Raw genomic sequence first — 20,514 nt, forward strand, 5'->3', positions numbered from 1 at the left:
GTGCGTCGGTTAGGTCACGTCAGCGCGAATCTGTGGGTGCCTAGTAACTGCCGGAGGAAATTTCTCGTCTCATCATGGCTAGATCCTCCTATTGGTTGATACTGGACTCTAGGAAGGACGCTGTGATCCAAAGGAAAAATACATGAGGTCTGTAATTCCCATACAGCAGCTCACAGGGTCTCCTCTTGCAAAATTCCTACAGGCATATCTTAGGACAGCCCAAGCGTCCCTGGAGTCAGCGAGGACCCTGCCAGCAGGTCTGGGGGCGGGACCTGAGTCGGTCCCTCCGGCCTACAGGCTCCACCGCTTCTCCGCTGTCCACCTCAGCTTCCTGCCACCCTCCTGTCTCCAGCATGGTTTGTGGCCCCAGCCGTCCCTCCTTGTCCCGGCTTCTCCCAGGCGCCGAGATTCCTGCCTTACGCTTTGTCCTACTTCCGCGGCTCCCTTGTTTTCCCTAGCCCCCCGTGCATGTCCCGGTCTCGGCCGTCAGAGCCTGGGGTCTGGGGGCCGGCCGGCGGCGCTCACCAGTCTCTCTCCTTGTCTCCCTCTACAGCCTGGTCCGACCCCCAGTGGCACTAACGTGGGCTCCTCAGGGCGCTCTCCCAGCAAAGCAGTGGCCGCCCGGGCGGCGGGATCCACAGTCCGGCAGAGGTAAGGATCTTGCGACCCTCTCGGCTGTGGGCTCCGAGGGACAGGGCCCAATAATTCGTTGGTCCTGAGAAGGAGATCCCAGGATGTTAAGATTCGTAAGGGCAAAACGAGTTAGCTGCCTGTGATGTGGCCGTAGGGGTAGTTAAAGACTTCTTGGTCTTTTGCGTCTCGAGAGGGAGGCAATATTTTCTTCGCATTGCTCAGCTTTGAGTACCACTCTTGAAAAAGGAAAGTTAAACTGGAGTAAGGTCATAGACAGCACTGAGAAAACCGACGTCATTGAACTGGTGTCTTTAGACCTGAGCTCTCCACTCACATTTCTATCTGGAAGTCCCATACACACTCGGTCTAACATGACTCGTCTAATGCGCAGTTCTGTCTTTCCTTTCACACCTCAGCTCCCGCCCCCAATTATATCTCCCTACGTCCATATAGCACTGCTGTAAACTCGTTCACCCAAAGCCAGACTTAAGCGTCATCTTGGATTCTTTTAATGCTGTCTTTATCCAGTACGTTTATATTGTACATGAAGAACTTCTCATCCGTTCTTTCCTTCTCCATTTCTCCTGCCTCAGTTTAGCCCTCAGTTTCTCATATCTAGCAGAATTTCTGCTCTGATTCTGGCACACTGCTGGTTAGTTTCTTGTTGCTGAACTTAAACACGGTGGGGAGGGGGAGAGGGTTACCAAAGCTCTTGGTGGTGGGGTTTTTTTCCCCCCAGCCTAATCGCTTTTCTTCTCTCTCCTGTGATCCAGCAACAGTGAGCTTATTACTGTTTTCTGAACTCACTAGACACCCCCCCCCAACCCCCACCCCTCTGGCCATCTGTGTATATTCTCCAAGACTAGGCTCAGGGGTTATTTCCTCTTGAGGCCTTCCCTGACTCCAAAGGCAACAGCAGCTACTAGTCTTCTCTTTTACTCCCAAGCATTTTGTTCACACCCTTCTAATAGCATTTATGTTTCCATGTTTATCTCCTTCATTAGACTTTGACAAAAACTGCCCATCAGCTCTATCCTACCATAAGGCTGACACAGTAAATGATGAGTGAGGGAAGGAACCAAGCCACCCTGTAATCTTGGGATTGTTTTGAAGGAACCAGTGGGGGTTTTATCTAGAGAGGAAAAGACCTTGAAGAGATACACGAAAACTATTCTCAAGGATGTGAAGAGGGATGAGACTTCTCTTGTTGGTACAGTAGGTAAATCTAAAACTGATGATTTGAACTTACATGAGACAGATTTCGTCTCAGAGCAAAAAAAATTCCAGTAGAACTGTGAGAAATGCTAAGATGACCCTGAATGATTGTGAGTTCCCTGTCATCAAGGTGTTCAAGGTAAGGCTGGGATGGACCAGCTGGAAAGTGTGTCAGGCTGTGGTGTAGGTTATTTGGGCTTGGGGTGCTGTCTTGTTCCCACCCTGGATTTCAAAGATTCTTTGTGCTGGAATGGAAAACCTGTCCTGTTGGTACAGTTCCTTGGGGAGTGGGTCTAGTTAAGGAGAATTGGTAACACTGTGGCAGAGAAGTCTGATCATCTGAAAACGCTTAAAAAAAAGAGAAATCATATGTTTATCAAATAAATGAAATAACTGTTTACTTAATAAATAAAATTGAAATAACTGCTGCACAAGTGAAATGGAGAAACAAACATTTGAGGACAGATGCAGTTTATCAAGTTGGGGGTGTTGATGTCGTCTTTTAGAATTCACTACCGCTGGGGCCAATGTAACTCAACAGACCACGGTTCTATGTACTGAGAGACCCTACAGAGTTCCCTTCTAGAATCTTGGTACTCTTCTAAGTGTTACTTCATGAGTGTAATGTAATAGGTATTGACTGTTCAAGAATATATTCCCTCTTTGTGAGTCTGTAAGAAAAAGTTGAAGCTAACAGTTAATAATAGTGCTGTGGATTATGTAGTCCACAGATTTGCATTCTGTCTCCATGTTCAGTGAGGTAATAGAAGTAGAACCTTGAGAAGTAACTGTATGGGATTTAAGGTCAGGCCAGGGTTGGAGTCCTTGCTCTGTTACTACTGTATAAAAGGAAGTTGCTAGGATGAAAAGGAGCAATAACACATTGTAAACTGTAAAGCCTTAAAATGCTGCAGTGTTCAGGATTTTTTTTTTGAATTTCTTTTTATACAGTAGGTTCTTATTAGTTATCTGTTTTATACGTATTAGTGTATACATGTCAATCCCAATCTCCCAATTCATTACAGCGCCCCCCCACGCACGCTTTCCCCGCTTGGTGTCCGTACGTTTGTTCTCTACATCTCTGTCTCTGCAGACTGGCTCATCAGCACCATTTTTCTAGATTCCACATATATGCATTAATATACGATACTTGTTTTTCTCTTTCTGACTTCACTCTGTATGACAGTCTCTAGTGTTCAGGATTAATGGGAATCAGGCATAGTAAGGTGATGGACTGGCTGGGGTATTAAGGAAGTCATCAAATAGTTATTGAGGGTACATGCCAGGTACTGTTCCAGTCATGAGGCTGTATCTGTGGACAAGCTAGTCAGGGTTTGACCTCATGAACCTTATATTCCAGTGTAAGAGACCATAGACAAGGCAAATAAATAGATAATATTTCAGGCAGTAAGGCCAAGAAGAAAAATAAAGTTGTGTGGAGACTAGAGGGTGGGTGAGGATAGGGTGTTCAAAGTAGGTGACAGGTGAGTAGAGACCTAAAAGAGACAAGGGAGCAAATTATGCAACGGTCCGGGGAGGAATAGGCTTCCTAGACAAGAGGAATAGTTAAGTGTAAAGACTCTGAGGTGGGAATGAGCTTGGCTTCTTTGAGGAACAGCCAGAAGACCACCATGTTAGAACAAAGTATGTTAAAGGTTGGTTACGAAAAACCATTGCGTTAGGGTATAGGAGGAGGGAGGCAGTTACACAGTGGTTAGAAAGAAAGGGTAAAATAGACCCCAAAAAGAAATTTTGGAGATTAAAATGGGCTCTGTTAACTTCTACCTAGCTTCCCAGTAGGGGGGATGGGAGGTATTTTGAGTACATTTCTGGTATTTCTAGGTGGCCTGAATCCTCTGCTATGTCCGTGTGCCAGCAGATGTAAGAAATCTTCAAAGAGCACAGACTGATTCCTTGGGGGGCTCCTGGAGATTTTGAAGACAGGAACTGGAGTTGGGTGGGTGTGGGAATAGTAGAAAGTACCTGGGTCCTAGTCTTGGCTCAGCCGATGACTTATGTCCACATTGGGTTTATCATCTAGCTCAAGTTCCTTTTTATGAATAAGGAAAATTTCACATACCTACTCCACCAATTAGATGATGTGTATCTGTGTGTGTGTGTGAAAGCTCTTGTAAGTGTATGAATTACTCTGTAAATCCCTGTACAGTTTACAATCAGTTTTCCCATAGAAACAGTCATACAGATGGAGTTACAAGTTCCCAGGTGACCATGTAGCCCATAATTAATGTGTCTGAAATGTAATCTTTTTAGTACAGTACATCAAAATCACCGTTTGACACTAATTGTTTTTAGATTTCTAGCTCTTTTTGCTGGAGCCCACACTGGAACCGGGACTCCACTCTCCCACTCCATGCAGCAGGGCAAGCTCCCTGAGCCCTAGACCAGTGCTTCTTGCATTCAGAGTGTGGAATAAAGTCTGTGGTAGGGTGAGGTGGGGATTAGGAACCAGAGTTGGGAGGCAAGAAGAGACGGTGGGGATAGGGTATTTTGGTTTCTCCCTGTATGGCCGTCTTTTTTTCAAAAATCCAGAACCAGCAGTCCACGGATAACTGGAATGGGATTTTGAGGGAGGGTGTGTTGGGATTTGGTTAATGGCGAGGGGCAGTGACGGGACAGGGCTTTCTCTCTCTCTTCCTTTCCCCTTCCCTGGAATTTCTGAGTTGGTGATAAATGGGCTGAAGAAGGTTTCTTCTGACCTGTCTCACACTTACTACTTATTTTTACGTGGTACCAGTTTCGCACTGAGGGGAAATGAGAAGTGGGATTGGAGGAGTGCTGTGTGGGAGAATAGCTGTTGGGGAGGGTTTCCTAGTGACCCAGGAGAGGAGGGAAAGGATTCCCTGGCTCCCTTCCTGGTCAGTGGCATTAGTGCTGTTCGCTGCTTCTGTGTGCCAGGACCGCCTGCACCACACAGCTCACTTCATAAGCCTTGATCCCCTTGTGAGGGACAAGTTCTGGTTGGGGGTTTCCTGCATTTTTTCACGTCCTACTTCTGTCCAAGATCTACAGTCAGTATATCAAAATAGTGAAAACAGATTGCAAAATAATTTTTCATAAAATATATACTCTGTTTTGAGACTTGGATTACAATTAGAACTTATGTTTTTTGTAGAAAATACAGTAATTTTAAAACATTTTAAAGTAGTCATTTAAAAATCAGGTAATATGGATTCAGGGTATTTTTAAGCAGGAGTTTTTTACTTGACTTCACAAAAATACATGTGAAGTGAAACTGAAGTGCACTGTCCAAATGAGGTGCCTATATGTGTGAGCAAGTGGATGGGCTCAAGTCAGAACTGGGTCCACAGCCGAGCATGGCTGCCTGCTGGCTATGTGGTCTTTGGCACTTTGCCTAACCTTTTATGAGCCTCATTTTCCTCATTTATAAAATGGAGATGGTAACTACTTTTCTGGGTTATTGTATGCATCAGTGTATGGTGGGTACTCAGTTCTTATTGGTTATGGTCAGTGGAGTAAAAGCAAGCAAAAGCAAGGAGGTATTAGCAAAGAAAAAGTTAATTTTTTGGTTCTTTACCAGTGTAATGGTAGCATATGTTATAATGCTCTGATAAGGGTTTCCAAAAAAAGGCCATCTGTAACATTTTTTCTCTCACAGGAAAAATGCCAGCTGTGGAACGAGGAGCACAGGCCGCACGACCTCAGCAGGCACTGGGGGGATGTGGCGATTCTACACAGAAGATTCACCGGGGCTCAAAGTGTAAGTCCTGGAAGCAGACCTTGTGTTTCTGTCCAGAATCACAGGGCCCTTTGGCAGCACTCTCTTTCCGCCACCAGTGGTGTTTGCTTTGATGAGATCTATAATACACTGCAGCTTCCTTTGTGCCGGGTGGGTGGGGTTTGGTTTGTCCATATAGCAGCCAATTAGTTTAGGGCCTGGTATGACATCTGTTCATGGTTTGAGTGAAAGCAAGGGAACATCTTCATGTAGCTCTGTCAGAATAAATGATGGGAATAGAGAGAACTGGAGGGAAAATGGTTTAATTAGGTGAAATTGCTCTTCATTTGGTGTTCTTGTCCCACACTGAGAAATAGAGGAGTAACCATTTGAACAGGAGCTAGGTGATTTTTCAAAGCTCTCCTGGAGGCGTAAGCTGATATTATTGCAGTCTAATGGGAGTTTCTGCATTAGGCTGTGTTACCGAAAGTTCTCTGGCCTCCTTGCTGTTGGTGGGTGGTGACTGGACCCCATCACTTCCCCAGTTCTAGGCCTGCAAATGCTCATTAGGTGATGGGATATGGGCATCTGGGGGAACCCCTGTCCCCACGCCTCACCTCACTTTCTGGTACTGTGAAACCTAATCCCACAGGTTTCTGACCAGGTGGGCTCCAGGACACCACTGCTTACAGCTGTTTCCTGACTGAATCCAGTGGATGAGGAATTGGAATAATCACAGCAGCTCTCATTCGTATAGCTCCTCAGGTTCAGAAGCTCAGATTCAGAGAGGCAAAGCTACTTGTCAAAGACAAACAGCCAGCAAGAGCTGGAACCAGATATTCTGGGACTGTTAAATTCCATGCTCTTTCCATTCTGCCTGTTTGGTAACAGAGACAAAATCAGATTTATCTGGATTAGTTTAATTAAGTTGACCAGTAGCTTGACTTAGATCACAAATTTAATTTAGAAAGACTTCCCTAGAATTCTTGAGGTTTTGTTTTATTTATTGATTTTTTCCCCCCTGTTATGACGAAGACTTACAAGGTGAGAATGTATTTCAGGAAATAATCCTTGGGGTTGGGGACGTGTGAGTTGGCAGCATTTTGGTCCTTGTTAGAGGTAATTTTTCTGAGTATTTCAGAGACAAATTTTGAAGCCCCTTGCTCTTCAGGGTATCCAGGGGACAACATTTTAAACCCTTAACGAGGTGGTGAAGCAACTGTTCTCTTGTGGGTGGATCTGGCTTGTTCTCGCTTTGGGCTGTTGTGCAGCCAGGCTTGCTTGCTGCTGTTGTGAGTCCTAGGAATCGACAGAAGCGGTTCCTTTGCAGTGTCATAAACCACAGTCTCACCATACCAGAGAGAGGGGTTTTTGGTGAAAGGACATAGTTGGGGAATTGTATCCTCAAATCCACATCTCGGAGCAGTCAGGTACCACCTTGGAGCTTGCTGTTGGCTCTTCCTGGGAGTTAGAATTTTTTTTCAGGTTGATAATAGTAGCATTTCCTGAGAGCTTACTAGAAGCCTATACCGTGTGTGTGTTAATATATTTAATACCTCAGCAGCCCTATGAGAGAGGTGCTGTAATTATCCCCACTTTACAGACGAGGAAAATGATGTTTGGAGAAGGTGAGTCACAGGGCCACAGTCACAGCTTGTGAGGGGCAGAGTTGGTTTCCAGACTCCAGCGCTTGGACTCTAAGCACTGCACTCTCAGCTTTATGCTTTACGGCTGATGTTACCTAATGGCACTTTAAAGTAAGGCAGTATGATCCAGTGCATCGTGATGACGAACTCTTCCTAGGTACTTTTAAGTTTGTTTACTCCCATAATTGTACAAATTTTGGAAGAACAAAATAGTGTAGCAAGGACTTGGATCTCTGTGCGTTGATTATTGTCCACTAATGGACTCTTGTTACCGCCTGCTCCACTGGGTTACTCTACTGCCCTAATTATAAAGATTCCTGGGGTCTTTTCCTGTGTCCACCCCCAGGTGTACCTGGGAGGTGAAGTGACATCTTGAATTCTCCAAAACTGTTGTTGGCAAGAGGAGTCAAAAAGACGAGGCCTTTGACTGACATCAGCATTGACAGCATGAGGGGTTTCAATCTATTTATCACTTGTTGCTAAACTTACCCTTTTGAAAGAATTCATTTGATAAATGTATTTTTTGACAGGTTGTGTAAAATCAAGGAGTTCTAACTGTAAGAAACCCATGTACTAATTCTCAACCTGGAAAGCATTTGATTTAGGGAAGGGCTGATGAGTAAAATATACTTCCTTTCTACAGTAAACTAAATATAAATCAAACTTAATTAATGTTGCCTAGAATGTTTGCTCCCCTAAATATGGGAACCGTAAAGCAGTAAAATGAGCACTATGTGTGGAATCAGAAAACCTGAGTTCAGATCCCTCCTTTCCATTCTGGCTCTGTGTTCTTAGGCTCTGTGTTCTCATTTCATAAGATTAATATTTGTTTCGCCTGTGTCTTGAGCTTGTTAATCATATGGGATCATATATTTGAAAATGCTTCATAACTTATAATGGGATATTCATCTTTGTTATGCCTAGTTTATTGTAGTTAGACGATGAAGGTGGTCTTTAAAATATTAATTTGAAATAATAGTTTGGTAATTGGATCATTTGCACTTAAAGAGTTTGGGAAATTTTTAAAATTACTTTTTATTATGGAGAATATCAAATGCACAAAATTAAAGAGACTAGTGTCTCTAAGACGTTAGATCCTTTTTTTGTATATATTTTAGTATGTTTCATTAAAAGATAAGCATTCCTCCTTTCTAAATAACCGCAATGCTGTCACCCTCAAAATATCCACAGTAATAATTTTTGGAATATTTTTAAATGATGTAAATAATATTCTTCTATGGATCTTAGGTGCTTTCCCCTCCCTTTTCCCCTAGGCAGTCTTTAATATTACAAATATAATAATGTATTATTACTGAAACTAAGCCTGCCTTTTCTTATTTCCAGTGGCCCTGTTCCAGTATTGGTTATGAGTCTTCTGTTCATCGCTTCTGTATTTATGTTGCACATTTGGGGCAAGTACACTCGTTCATAGATTCGGCTACATCCATCTGTCTGTCATCTGAAGAAGAAAGGAAAAAAAACCAACATATCTTGGACCAAAAGCATAGTGATTTTCTGTTCATGAGAAAGAAATTTTCTGTAAGCTTACTGTTTTACAGGGAACTTAATGAAAATTGATTTTAAGGAATCATTTTTTTTTCTGTGGCTAATAAACTTTTAAATTCATATACCAAGTCTCATTGCTTATTCCTGGCTGCTAGGGCCCTTAGTCTCTCTGCCTTTAGATTTACAAGTAAATATGTAGAAAGCGTTTTGTGGAGATTGTTTTTTTCGTTGGATTGACAGTTTCTTATATGACCATGTAGTCATTCAAACGCACGATACTGTCAGTGGCCCTGGCTTGTTTTCTTCTAGGTATCTCTGTCTTGGTCATTGTTATTTTGGGTGTTCTGTGGTTTTCAAGGAGTGTGCCTATGACTCCATCAGGGAGATCTGTGTTCAAAGGCAGCTGGTACCCAGCGGAATCGTCATAGAAATCATCCAGAAATCTTGGATGAAATGTTTGCTCATTCTGTTCTTTGTCTCTCAAACCATACATAATACTTTTGCCTCTTCTTTCTGTCAGTTCTTAATTCTGTGGGTGTAGATGAGGGGTTTCAATCTATTTATCACTTGTTGCTAAACCCCTTTTGAAAGAATTCATTTGATAAATTGGATTTCATATATAAAATTTTGTTTTCATTTTGGAAATTAAAGACCTTAATAATCAGTGTGAGATACCATTTCTAAACTGAGTTGATATAATTCCAACCAAAAATAAAAATTTTTGAAGTTTCACTTAGCTTATGCTGCCTTCTGGGTATGAGCATGCATTTTCTGGTAGACCACAGGAAATACCAAGAATAGCTCAAAGGTGCACACTCCAAGAGTCTAGGACTCTAAGCCACAATTTCTAAAGATTGAGATCCATTTAAAACACCCTAGTTGTCCAGCAGAATCACAAAATGATGAAGAGGTGTATTAGTTTAAAAAATCAATAATTTGGAAAACATCTTTCTCTAAGCCTATTAAAAAAAATTTCTAGAACAGTTTCATAAGTGTTTTTCTTAAATCCTGGCTGAAAAGTAATTTTAGGTCCAAAGTGCCAAATTTAAGTGGTGAAAGTATGTATCTTTAAAAATGATTTCCTAGGGCAATATATGGGTGAGTGTGCTCTTGTAAATCCTAACAGATGGCAAATTATTGGGGAAAAAAATGATGAAAAACTGGTTCCCTTTTATCTTGGGAATTGATTATTGCATGAAATAAGTATCTTCATTTTGAAAGTCAGAGGGAAAAGTGTCAATTTCATTTGGAAGAAATGAAAGATGATAGTATCTATAATGGAATTTTTTTTCTGATATTCATGTTGACAATACTAATAACAGTTAAAAGTTACACATTTAATTTGGAAAAGAAATCTGCTCCTCTGTGGGAGGGGTCTGTTTTTCTTTGGGGGAGAAGCTGAAGCCACTTGGGGGAGCTATTTGGTTGTAAGGGGAGCACTCTCTTCACTGCACAGTGCTGCTGTTAGCCTCCTCTGCTTAGCAGTGGTCTCTAGTGGACTGATTGCTGAAAGTCACTGACTTTTCTGAGCTAGTGGTTTATAAGAAAATGCTAGTTTTCAGTGGCAGAGCAAGATGCTTCATTCAGCAGAAGGAAAATTGGGGGTTGGGCATAAAAATGTACAGCATTTATTATGTAGCTGTTTTTGGCTCTGATGAGACAATGCTAATACCATAGCTGAGAGTCTTAGTGTTCAAGCTGTTCCTTTTTCTCTCTTTCTTTTTTTCCAATTTTTAAAAATTGTGGTAAAATACACATAACATAAAAAGTACCATGTTGGCAGTTTTTAAACTGTGCAAGTCAGTGGTATTGAATACATTCAGATTTTTGTGCAGCCATCACCACTATCCACCTCCAGAACTCTTTTTCATCTTGCAAAACTGAAACTCTAAGCTCAGTAAATAATAACTCTCCTCCCCCTCCCCCTTCCCCTCAGCCCCTGGCAACCACCATTCTACTTTCTCTCTATGAATTTGACTTTCTAAGGACCTCATATGAGTGGAATCATATAATATTTTTTCCTTTTGTGACTGACTCATTCCACTTAGCATAATGTCCTCAAGATTAATCTATGTTTTAGCATATGTCAGAATTTCCTTCCTTTTTAAGGCTGAATAATATTCCACTTACGTATATATCACATTTTATGTTCCTTTCTTTTTAAATAGGGATTCCTAGACTGTTGTTTCTTGAGTCCTAGGGGATCATGAGCCATTTATAGTAAATTCAAAAACTTAACAAATTAGACCTTGACCTGCATTGAGGCTACCTTGGCCCAAAGAATCCTCAAGCTCCCTTGACTATGGGCTAAAATCTAGCCATTACTGAATGGACACAGCCAGCACATGCTGAATAGAAGCTCTAAGTGATTAAAACTGGGAAAGTGAATTACATCATAACTGCAGTTTGAGCTGAGCCTTTTAAGTCACCGGGGAACAACCATATTAGGGAAAGCGCCCAAGAGTCCCTGAGGCTAGTGAGGGATGGAAAGACTAAGATCTCTGGGCCCAACAGTGCCTTGAACACATTCCAGTAAAAGAGTAGACGAGAAAAGATCTATTCCTGGGAGAGGTGAAACACGTTATATACCTTCTGTTTTCACACCTGTCCTAGTCTAGACTCCACTTTTTTCCCCAGGTGCTAATGTCCTCATAGGAGGAATTGAAAAAAACCTTCTGAAATGCAAATGTTGCCATCAAGTTAAACATGGATGAAAATGTCGACAAAGCTGGCTTCATTCAACAGGAAATACTGTACAGTATGTGGTGTTCCTACGCACAGGAACTCCAGAGCGGCACTGCCCCGCCCCTCAAGTGCTGCAGGAGAGGAGTTCGGCCAGGACCAAGTTTGTTTGACTCTACTAGGAGGTCTAAACTTACTGCACTTACTACCCCATCTTCCAGGCTTGGAAGTGTTTCTGACCTGGGTTCAACTGCTGGCCCTGCCATTTACCAGTTGTGAGATCGTGGGTGTCTCACCTCTGTTTTTTGGGTCTCATTTTCCTCAGCTGTAAATTACTATAGATATGATAATTCCCACCAAATAGGAAGACTAAAATGAGAAGATCCGAGTTGCTTTGTTAATTAGCTAACAGTTAACACGTGCTTATTCTCAGTAATTTTGGAGATGTAGGTTTCTTATTAAATCAACAGCCTAATGAGGAATTTACTATTTGCCCCATTTTACACAAGAGGAAACTGAAGTTTAAACCACTCAGCTTGTAGGTGGAAGGTCTGGGATTTAACTCCAGATCTCTCACTTACCCACTGGAGTCACACAGATAGGATTATTAAGTATTTGGGTTGAGGGCTAGGGAAGGGTGTCATAACAATAGAGCTTGCACACAGAGGTTTAAAAATGACACAACTGCAAGAGAAGCGCCATCATTTGGTGTACTCCAGACATTACATAGCTTCAGTTTGAGGTTTTGGTTCTGCAGAAGGAATTGGTTTCTCTATTTCAGTCCTGAGCTTTGTTCAGTCTATGGAATGCTTGTGTTTGTAGAGAAAGTGTAGTTGTTTATTCATTCAACAAACACTGATTACTGTGTGATATGCCTTTCTACTGGGGTTTTAGAAATGACCTGGTGAGGTGACTCATTGCTTAAAAAGGCTAGGCATTTGGATGTTAGGATCCTAGTCCCACTTGGGGCTACTGGGGCTACAAGTCCTACATAACTGTGATTATGGAGAAACCAGGCAGGGACCCCCCTCAAGGGCCCCTCAACTATTGGTGAAATCAGTAGTTGGGACCACAGTTTAAGAACCAGTATGCTCATGGTGTGTGGGCAATGGTGCCAGGGATTGCAAAACTGGAACTACCTTCCAGGAAATCTATACTGTATGGCCACATGTATAACAGAGGAAGACCGGGGAACCCTGGGATACTCTAGCTGGAAGGGCTGAGAGTTCACTGTGTTCTCCCCATTGTACAACAGAGTTCTGGGGCCCCAGAGAGGAGGGGCTTGCCCAAGATTGTGCAGCAAGTCTGTAGTAGAGCAGAGCCCAGAACCAGGCTTCCTGTTTCCAGGCCAGGGCCCCACCTCCGAACTGCACTGTGAGCCCTATTTAGGGCCTCTGCATAAGCCAGCAGACCTCTCTGGAGGCTAGACTCTGGAACGAGGTAAACCAAGTGATGGGCTTTGCTCAGGGGTCAGTGTTAATGAAAGGGAGAGGAGTAAAAGCAGCAAGGTTAGCTACTAAAAATAAAATGAATAATGTTAGTAAATTTAGGAGAAAGTCAACAAGTTCCTAAGACTTGACGGAGAGACAAAATAGGGAGAAGCAGCCAGCAGAACTGCACTGTTTTGCATTCTTGTGACCACAAATGTTAGGTGAGCCAAGAACACAGTGAGATTGACCAACCAGGGTTAAAGTAAAGGCTAAACTTTTAAATACTATTCCTGGCCGCTCTGGCAACTAGGTCTCCTTCCCATGCTAAAGATAAAATAAAACATGCAAATTAACTGAATAGAAATCAAAGGTGTAGTCATACACAGTCTAGATCACTCCATTTGGGTAAAGGGCTGGAAGTTTGTACCTCACAAAGCAAATGAAGACACGAGAAGAACTTGAATTACACACAAGAGGGTTAAATTAGCCCTGCGAAGTACTTGTTTTCCTCCCTGTCAACGCTGGTCATAGGTGATGCAGGTGGTCAATCCTGTTCTTGCCTGTCCCTATGGTCTCAAGCTGTTCTAACAGACAGTAGTTGCTGGGAAGAAAACGGAAGCTCATTCTCCCAGGGCCCTATCTAAACTGGTTTGGGCTGTAGAATTTAAACAGGGGTTCTCAAAGTTTAGCATGCACTGGAATCACCTCGGGATAATCTGCTTCTGCTCCATGGCAGATCTGGCTAGCCCCAGACTGGGCGTCCCAGCTCTCTAAAACACGAGTCACACGGTGGGGTTTATTCCAGGCCCATCTCAGGTACAAGCGTGTTAATGTTGTCCCCCTTTCTCTTTGAAGCTTTAACTATGGTGCTATTTGTTCTGCAGTCTCTGCACTGCATCTGGGGAAATCCACCTGCCTTGGGTGGCTTTGCATTTTGTGTATTTGTGACCTGGTGGTACACACGGTCAGCTGGCAGTGGAGTGGAAGGCCCTGAGAGCCTGCAGAGTCCTGGTTCTCCCTTCAGTTCTCTTTGACTCAAGGCAGTACCTCTTTTCAGAGAGCATGTGCTGCCTGAATGAGCAAAACAAACTCTTGTCAGACTTCCTTTTGTGGTAGCCTTGCTGCACTGAAATCTTCAGTCAGCTCCAGGAGGCAATAAAAACATGAAAGGTGCTGCAAGTCTTTCACGACTGTGCTGGCAGGGATTCCCTTACTGGGTGGGCCATTAGATACTGGCTTGGCACTCCCCCACGTCTGTCCATCCGGATGGTGTAAAAGGCTCTAGCCGGCACACGTCCCACCGTGGGAGAGCTGTCGGGTCCACCAGACTTGCGAACACTTCTATGAGACACAAGTGATGGTGGGAGGGGCCAGCAAACATTTGTAGTGATGTGTGCATATCCTTTGCACTTCTTGTTGGTGCGTTTAGTAAACCGAAATTAAAGCAAATTTAGGTGAGTGGTGAGCTGTCATTCTCACCGATCTCAACCTGGTGCAGGCTTGATGGTCTGACCTTGCTCACTGCTCTTCCTCTTTTCCTCCTTCCCATTCCCCTCCTCCTCCTTTTCTTTTCGTTTTCTTCTTTCCCCTCTTCTCTTGACCCTCCCCCTCCCTGCTACCCTCCCATTACTCTCTTCTGTTCTACACAGCTCGAATATTCCTGGGCTACTGTTTGTACAAATACAATCAACTGTGCAAAGAAACACAATCCTCCAATGAAAGTTATTTAAAAGTAATTCTGATTTTCACTTACATTTTCCCAAGTTACTATGGGTTGAATTGTGTGCTCCAAAATTTACATATTGAAGTCCTAACCCCTAATACCTCAGGATGTGACCTTATTTGGAGATGAGGTCTTTACAGAGGTAATTAAGTTAAACTGAGACATGAGCATGGTCCCTAATCTGATATGAATTGCATCCTTCTAAGAAGGAGAAGTCTGGACACAGGCAGCCATACAGGGAGAACACCTTGTGAACTTGAGGACATCCATCTACAAGCCAAGGAGAGAGGCCTGGAACAGGCTCTTTCCCTCACAGCCTTCGGACGGAACCAAACCTGTCAGCACCTTGACTTTGGACTTCTAGCCTCCAGAACTGTGAGACAATATGTCTCTATCATTTAAGCTGTCCCGTTTGTGGTATTTGTTATGGCAGCCCTAGCAAACCAATACATACTAAAGGGGAAGGCAGTCCGTAATTCTCAGCGATGTTTTTAACCACCACCCTCCCTCCTGTCTTCCTAGTTCTCTCACATCTGCAGCAGCTGTGGAACCTCTTGATCTCTAAACTCCAGAAACCCTTCCCCACCACTAGCTTGAATGACTTCTATTTTTCTAACACCTCTCCTGCGGAGCAAGAAATCAGCAAACTTTGATTCATTGCTCTGGTAACTTAACCTTGAGAAAGGTGGTGCCCCAAATTGGAAACACAAGCATTTTGGGTCACCGGAAGTGGATAGTCTTAATGTAAATGTAAATATGGCCTATTTCATGCACAAGGTGAGCACGATTTCTATTTGGATTGTTTAGTCCAGAGACTTGTTTATGTCATGGTGAACTGAGAAAACCCCAGTGTTCTGACTCAAGACCAAGAAGACCTTGGTTGGTGGTAAATTCTTGGCAGGGAATTTGGTAGTGACCAGAGCTTGTTTAGCAGAGTGGATGGCATTCATACAGTAACCATAAGCCTGGACCAGTGAAGGCCTGGCACACCCAGCCAGGATTTGAGGGTATATACAGCAGCTTGGGTATCCAGATTCAAGTTTTCACTTATGTGTATTATCCTTGCATTCCTAGAATGAGCTCCACTCTGTCACTGTAATAAAGAGTTAACATAGCAGGCTGAACACTGCTATTTTTAGAGAGGTCAGTTTTTACGGTTGGCCCCTGGCTGGTGGTCTGCAGACTCGGCATTTAAGGCTGATTGATGATGAGATTTCTCCTGTACACGAGCTTTCCTTCTGAGAGTCTGGAATTTTGGTAGTTGTGCCTAGGCAACCACTGCCAATAAAATCTTTGGGCACTGAGTCTTTAATGGGCTTTCTGGGCAGAAACATCGCACACATGGTTGCATTCTTCACTGCTAGAGAAAGGATCATGCTTGATGTGTCCCTCACAGGAAGGAAAGAGTATAGGAAGCCTGCATGGATTTCTCCAGAACTCACCTGTGTCTTTTTCCTTCCATGATCCTATTTTGTATCCTTTCACTGTAATAAACCTTAGCTGTGCTGTGAGTACAACTATGTGCTGAGTCCTATGAGTCATTCTAGAAAATCAACGAACATGTGGGTGGTCTTGGGGAATCCCTGAAAGGGTCACGGTGTTTTACTTTTTAACGTGTTGTTGGGTTGTGTTTGCTAATATTTTATGTTTTCTTTATTGATATTGCTCAGTTCAACTACCATTTATCAAGCTTTTCTTCATGCACATTGTTCTAGACATTGACATATAGCAACTTCTTTAATGTTTTGGGGTGCCCAGGACAGCTCATTTTATAGGTGAGAAAGCTGAGGCCCACAGAGATGGAGTGACTCACCCAGCATCATGGAGCTCCTGACTGCACAGCAGAGCTGGGAACCAGGGCTATCTGCCGTTATGTTAGTGTGACCAGCAGTCCCAGTTTGCCCTCGACTGAGGGTTTCCTAGAGCATGGCACTCTGAGTACTAAAACTGCGACGGTCCTGGGCAAAATCAGGACACCTGGTCACCCTACTTCAAGCCCACAGCTTTTTTTATACTTTATCCAACTAGATACTTCTATTTTCCTGAGGGAGAGCTTGTCCCCATTAGGACGTGGCCTATTTAGACCCAAATTGGAAGAGCCAGACACCTGGTCTCTCAAGGAGACCAATTTCCAAAGACCTTGCCTTAGTGCCAAACACTCTGCCCCTCCCAACCCGCCGAGCTCGGTCTGCTGTTTCCTCTTCTCCACCAAGTGCACCCCCCATCTCTGCCCACCACATTTTTCAGCATTACTGGTTTTAATTTCCTGCACCATCCCCTTTGCAAAAACTTCTTTCCCGATTTAATTACTATTTCTCTTAATTAAATTTCATTCTCTTGATTGTCCTTAAACTCCTGAAGTTGTTTTTCCAACGAATTTAACAGTGAGGCCCTGTGCTTAGAGATTAATTGTCGTCATTTTGCCTTCAAACACAGGTACTTTCTTACTTCTCTTCAATTATCTGTGGGAAAAAGGAAAGTGACCATCCTTCTTCCCAGGGCCTCTCTGAGAACAAACACCGCTGGGGGCTGCCTTGAGAGAGGGTGGGGGAGTGAGGGAGAGGGAGTGAGGGAGAGGGAGTGAGGGAGAGAGGGAGGGAGAGGGAGAGAGGGAGGGAGGGAGGGAAGGTGGGGCCGGGGTGGGGGGATGCCAAGTCTCTTGAATTTTTCTCCCACCTTCTACTGAGTCTAATCTCAGGGTCTGCAAGTAGCCAGAGAGCCCCAGGTGACTCAGGCGCGCTCTCGAACAGCCTGGCGGGGCGTGGGGTGGGGGGGGTGGGGAGGGGCTCCAGGGGCACAGCTCAGTTTTCAGAGATGATGGCTCCCTGCCAGGAGGGGTTTGGGATGGTGCGGAGGGGAAGAGGGGCTGGCTCTGGCCTCAAGCATCGCGCCCAGCCAAGGTCTCTCAGAGGAACGGAGGCTGTGGCTCGGAGGAACGGAAGCACTTCCGGCTAGACCTTCCCCCCCTCGAACGCCCCTCTTAGGAAACCAGAGCTCCAGTGTTCTACCCTCTGATCCCCTTTCTCACGGTCTCAGTACAGCAGCCTTTTGACCTTTCAGCCTCAAACTCCTGTTTTCCCAGCTCCGTCACCCCAGACTCTCCTCTGTCTTTGTGCACAGACCCCTGAAAAACGGTGGCTAGAGGAGGATGCATGGTTCCGGGTGGGACCCAGTAAGCTTCCTGTAGGAGCTAGTTGCTGCATCCTCTGCCCCTGTGTGGGTGAAGCACCCCGCAGAGGTACGAAGCACAGGCTCTGGGGCCCTCAGACCCAGCCTGGCACGTACAGGCTGTGGGATCTTGTTTCTCCAATGCCCCGAACCTCAGTTCCCTCGTCTGCAGATATTCGGATATAGTACCATGTGAAAGGGGTACAGGGCTGCCTTTTACTATATGTCAGGATTAAATGAAACAACTGAAGTAAAGAATTCAGCACATGCTTGGTGTGTAATTAGCCTTAAACAAGTAGTATTACTCACACTGAGTAGCATTTGCTCCTATATGTCACAGAATCCCCAACTTTTAGGACTGAAAAGAAAACTGAAGTCCTTTAAGCCCTCTCATCTCCGCACCCATTTGATTATGAAATTTCTATTTGGTCTCTGACTCTGCTTGGATACCTCCTGGGATGGGGAGCACTGCTCTTGGGGAATCCCTGCCTTCTTTGGGTTACTCTATAGACGTCAATTAGCTCTGTTTACAGGTATGATGTATTTAAACTGCTTTCCAGTTGCAGGGAACAGGAAGCTGTCCCCTATTCAACTACAATAATGTAGGCTGCCAGAGAACAGGACACAAACGATCATTTGGAGGATAATTCGGCAAAAAACTCAATGACATACTCACAGGTGAAGGATTCAGGCTCTAGACTCTCTGCTTACCCAGTTCCTGGGGGGGTCCAGTCCAGCTGAAGATAAGGTCCTGAGAATGAGGTAGAACCCAGTTAATTCCGACACGTTTTATAGACAAGGCCTCAAAAATCCCAAAGGAACTTTTTTTTTTTTTTTACATCTTTATTGGAGTATAATTGCTTTACAATGGTCCAAAGGAACCTTTGAAGTCACCCTTTTCCTGGGTTCACGAGGACTCATAAACCATACTATCCATCCCTTGTTATTCATGCTCATTAAACATCAGAATAAAGAGCTTAGAGCTCAGGAGGGGCTCCATCCCCATTACTCCAGGGCCGCTTAGCTGCATTTATGATGAGAAGGCCCTGGGGTGTTTAACAAACTACCCGATTTGCTTAATAAAGTCCTCCCACAGTCCTGCTGATGTTACCAGCTTCATGTCGCACATGCTTGTGCTATTGGGATGGTGCCAGAATGTATTTAAATATCCCATTGTGTCTATTTCATTTTTATTTAAAGGAAATGAATTTCAAGGTTTAAAGCAGATTTTCTAATGTAAATGCACCTATGCAGCTAGGTGTGAGGAGCCAGAAGTAAGGGAAGGGTTACAGTATAGGAACTGTATGAGGCATTCATGGCTCATCTAGCTGGAGGTCCTGTTCTCCTGTGAACTGTGGCTTGTGAGACGGTGGATTCTCATTGTTAGGAAGTACATATTTGTATAAACCTGAATTAATTTTCATTTAGTGCTTAATAGATTTAATTTTACCTTAATGATATATATTTCATTTCTTTTTTGGTATAAATTTATTTCATTTATTTTTGGCTGTGTTGGGTCTTCGTTGCTGTGTGCGGGCTTTCTCTAGTTGGGGTGAGCGGGGGCTACTCTTCATTGCGGTGCGTCGGCTTCTCATTGCGGTGGCTTCTCTCGTTGTGGTGGCTTGTTGCGGAGTATGGGCTCTAGGCGTGCGGGCTTCAGTAGTTGTGGCTCGCAGGCTCTAGGGTACAGGCTCAGTAGTTGTGGTGCAAGGGCTTAGTTGCTCCATGGCATGTGGGATCTTCCCGGACCAGGGCTCAAACCCGTGTCCCCTGCATTGGCAGGCAGATTCTTAACCACTACGCCACCAGGGAAGCCCCAATAATATATTTTAAATGGACTCCTAGAAGGTTTGGATTGGACCTTAGAACTTAATTTGACCAATCCCTCCTGTTACAGATGAAAAAATTGAGGCCCAGAGAGGTTAAAGGTTTTTCCCCAAATCACACAGGTAGTAGTAAGTGTAGGGCTGGGATTCACGTCTAGAGTTTAAAAATTCAGATGGTATTGGTTCAAAACTCACCCCACGTGCTGTGAGATAAGCTTCTTTAGCAGTCTCTCTGGCATAAAAGGGAAGTGTTAATGTTTCCTCACCCTCTAGCTCCGAGATCCTGTTTATTTGGAATTAGCTTGGTGGAAGGATCAACTTGCCTGCTCACGGCTGCTGTCCCTTCTCATGCCACATTGAAGAGGCACCACAACCCCCTCTCCCTGACCTCCCCTCACATGCTGCACACATGGCATCTATATATGTACAGCAGGCTTTATATGAAACTTGAGGAAACAGAGGTTTGTGTCACCGTGTTGTTGCTCGTTTCCCCTTCTTTTTAGAGCACACTTCTGTAGGATTCATCCCAGAAATTCCCCCACTTCAAAACACAGAATAACATAGCTCATCAATTCCCTTTCACTCAGGACTGCGTTTGCTGCAACAGAGACCTGTAAAACAATGCCTTAAATAAGGTTTACAATTTTTCTCTCATGTAAGTCTGGAGGTAGGCATTCTAGGGCTGGTAAGGTAGTGCCACAATCTCATCAATGTCCTAACCTCCACTCATCTTTCCATTTTGCCATCCTTAGCACAAGCCTACAGTCCTCAAGCAAGATCACCTCAGGACTGCAAAATGACTGCTGCAGCACAAGTCATTACATCCATGTTTCAGGTGGAGGAAGAGGGAAGGCCAACAAGGGGCCTGCCAACAGAGTCAGTGCCCTTTTCAGGGAGCATTCCCAGAAGCCTCATACTATAGTTATTCTTTCATTCAATTGGCCAGAAGTTACTCTCATGGGCACTCTTCTCTGGAGGGGAGCCTGGG

At 44.1% G+C, this 20,514-nt stretch overlaps 1 protein-coding gene and 1 long non-coding RNA gene across 2 annotated transcripts in view; one reads left to right on the forward strand and one right to left on the reverse strand.

The window, feature by feature from the left end:
* The first annotated feature begins 246 nt into the window (after positions 1 to 246).
* SEC61B (SEC61 translocon subunit beta) lies at positions 247 to 8,819 on the forward strand. Its single transcript, XM_060101885.1, has 4 exons — positions 247 to 356; positions 554 to 651; positions 5,486 to 5,587; positions 8,536 to 8,819. Exons 1-4 carry the CDS (start codon positions 354 to 356, stop codon positions 8,621 to 8,623), a joined length of 291 nt encoding a protein of 96 aa, XP_059957868.1. The 5' UTR covers positions 247 to 353; the 3' UTR covers positions 8,624 to 8,819.
* Positions 8,820 to 18,380: 9,561 nt separating this feature from the next.
* LOC132491965 (uncharacterized) overlaps positions 18,381 to 20,514 on the reverse strand; it is a 567,227-nt gene continuing 565,093 nt past the window's right edge. The window contains exon 9 of the long non-coding RNA XR_009532772.1: positions 18,381 to 18,451. This is a non-coding gene — a long non-coding RNA (uncharacterized LOC132491965). The remainder of the gene's footprint in view (positions 18,452 to 20,514) is intronic.

Source organism: Mesoplodon densirostris, chromosome 6 (genome assembly GCF_025265405.1).
Source record: "Mesoplodon densirostris isolate mMesDen1 chromosome 6, mMesDen1 primary haplotype, whole genome shotgun sequence".
Classification (NCBI taxonomy): Eukaryota; Metazoa; Chordata; class Mammalia; order Artiodactyla; family Ziphiidae; genus Mesoplodon; species Mesoplodon densirostris.

Bases quoted from the DNA above. Each gene is read 5' to 3' on its own strand.
- SEC61B (XM_060101885.1), top strand. The intron at 652-5,485 runs GTAAGGATCTTG...TTTCTCTCACAG, and splicing joins GGATCCACAGTCCGGCAGAG to GAAAAATGCCAGCTGTGGAA. The intron at 5,588-8,535 runs GTAAGTCCTGGA...TCTTATTTCCAG, and splicing joins GATTCACCGGGGCTCAAAGT to TGGCCCTGTTCCAGTATTGG.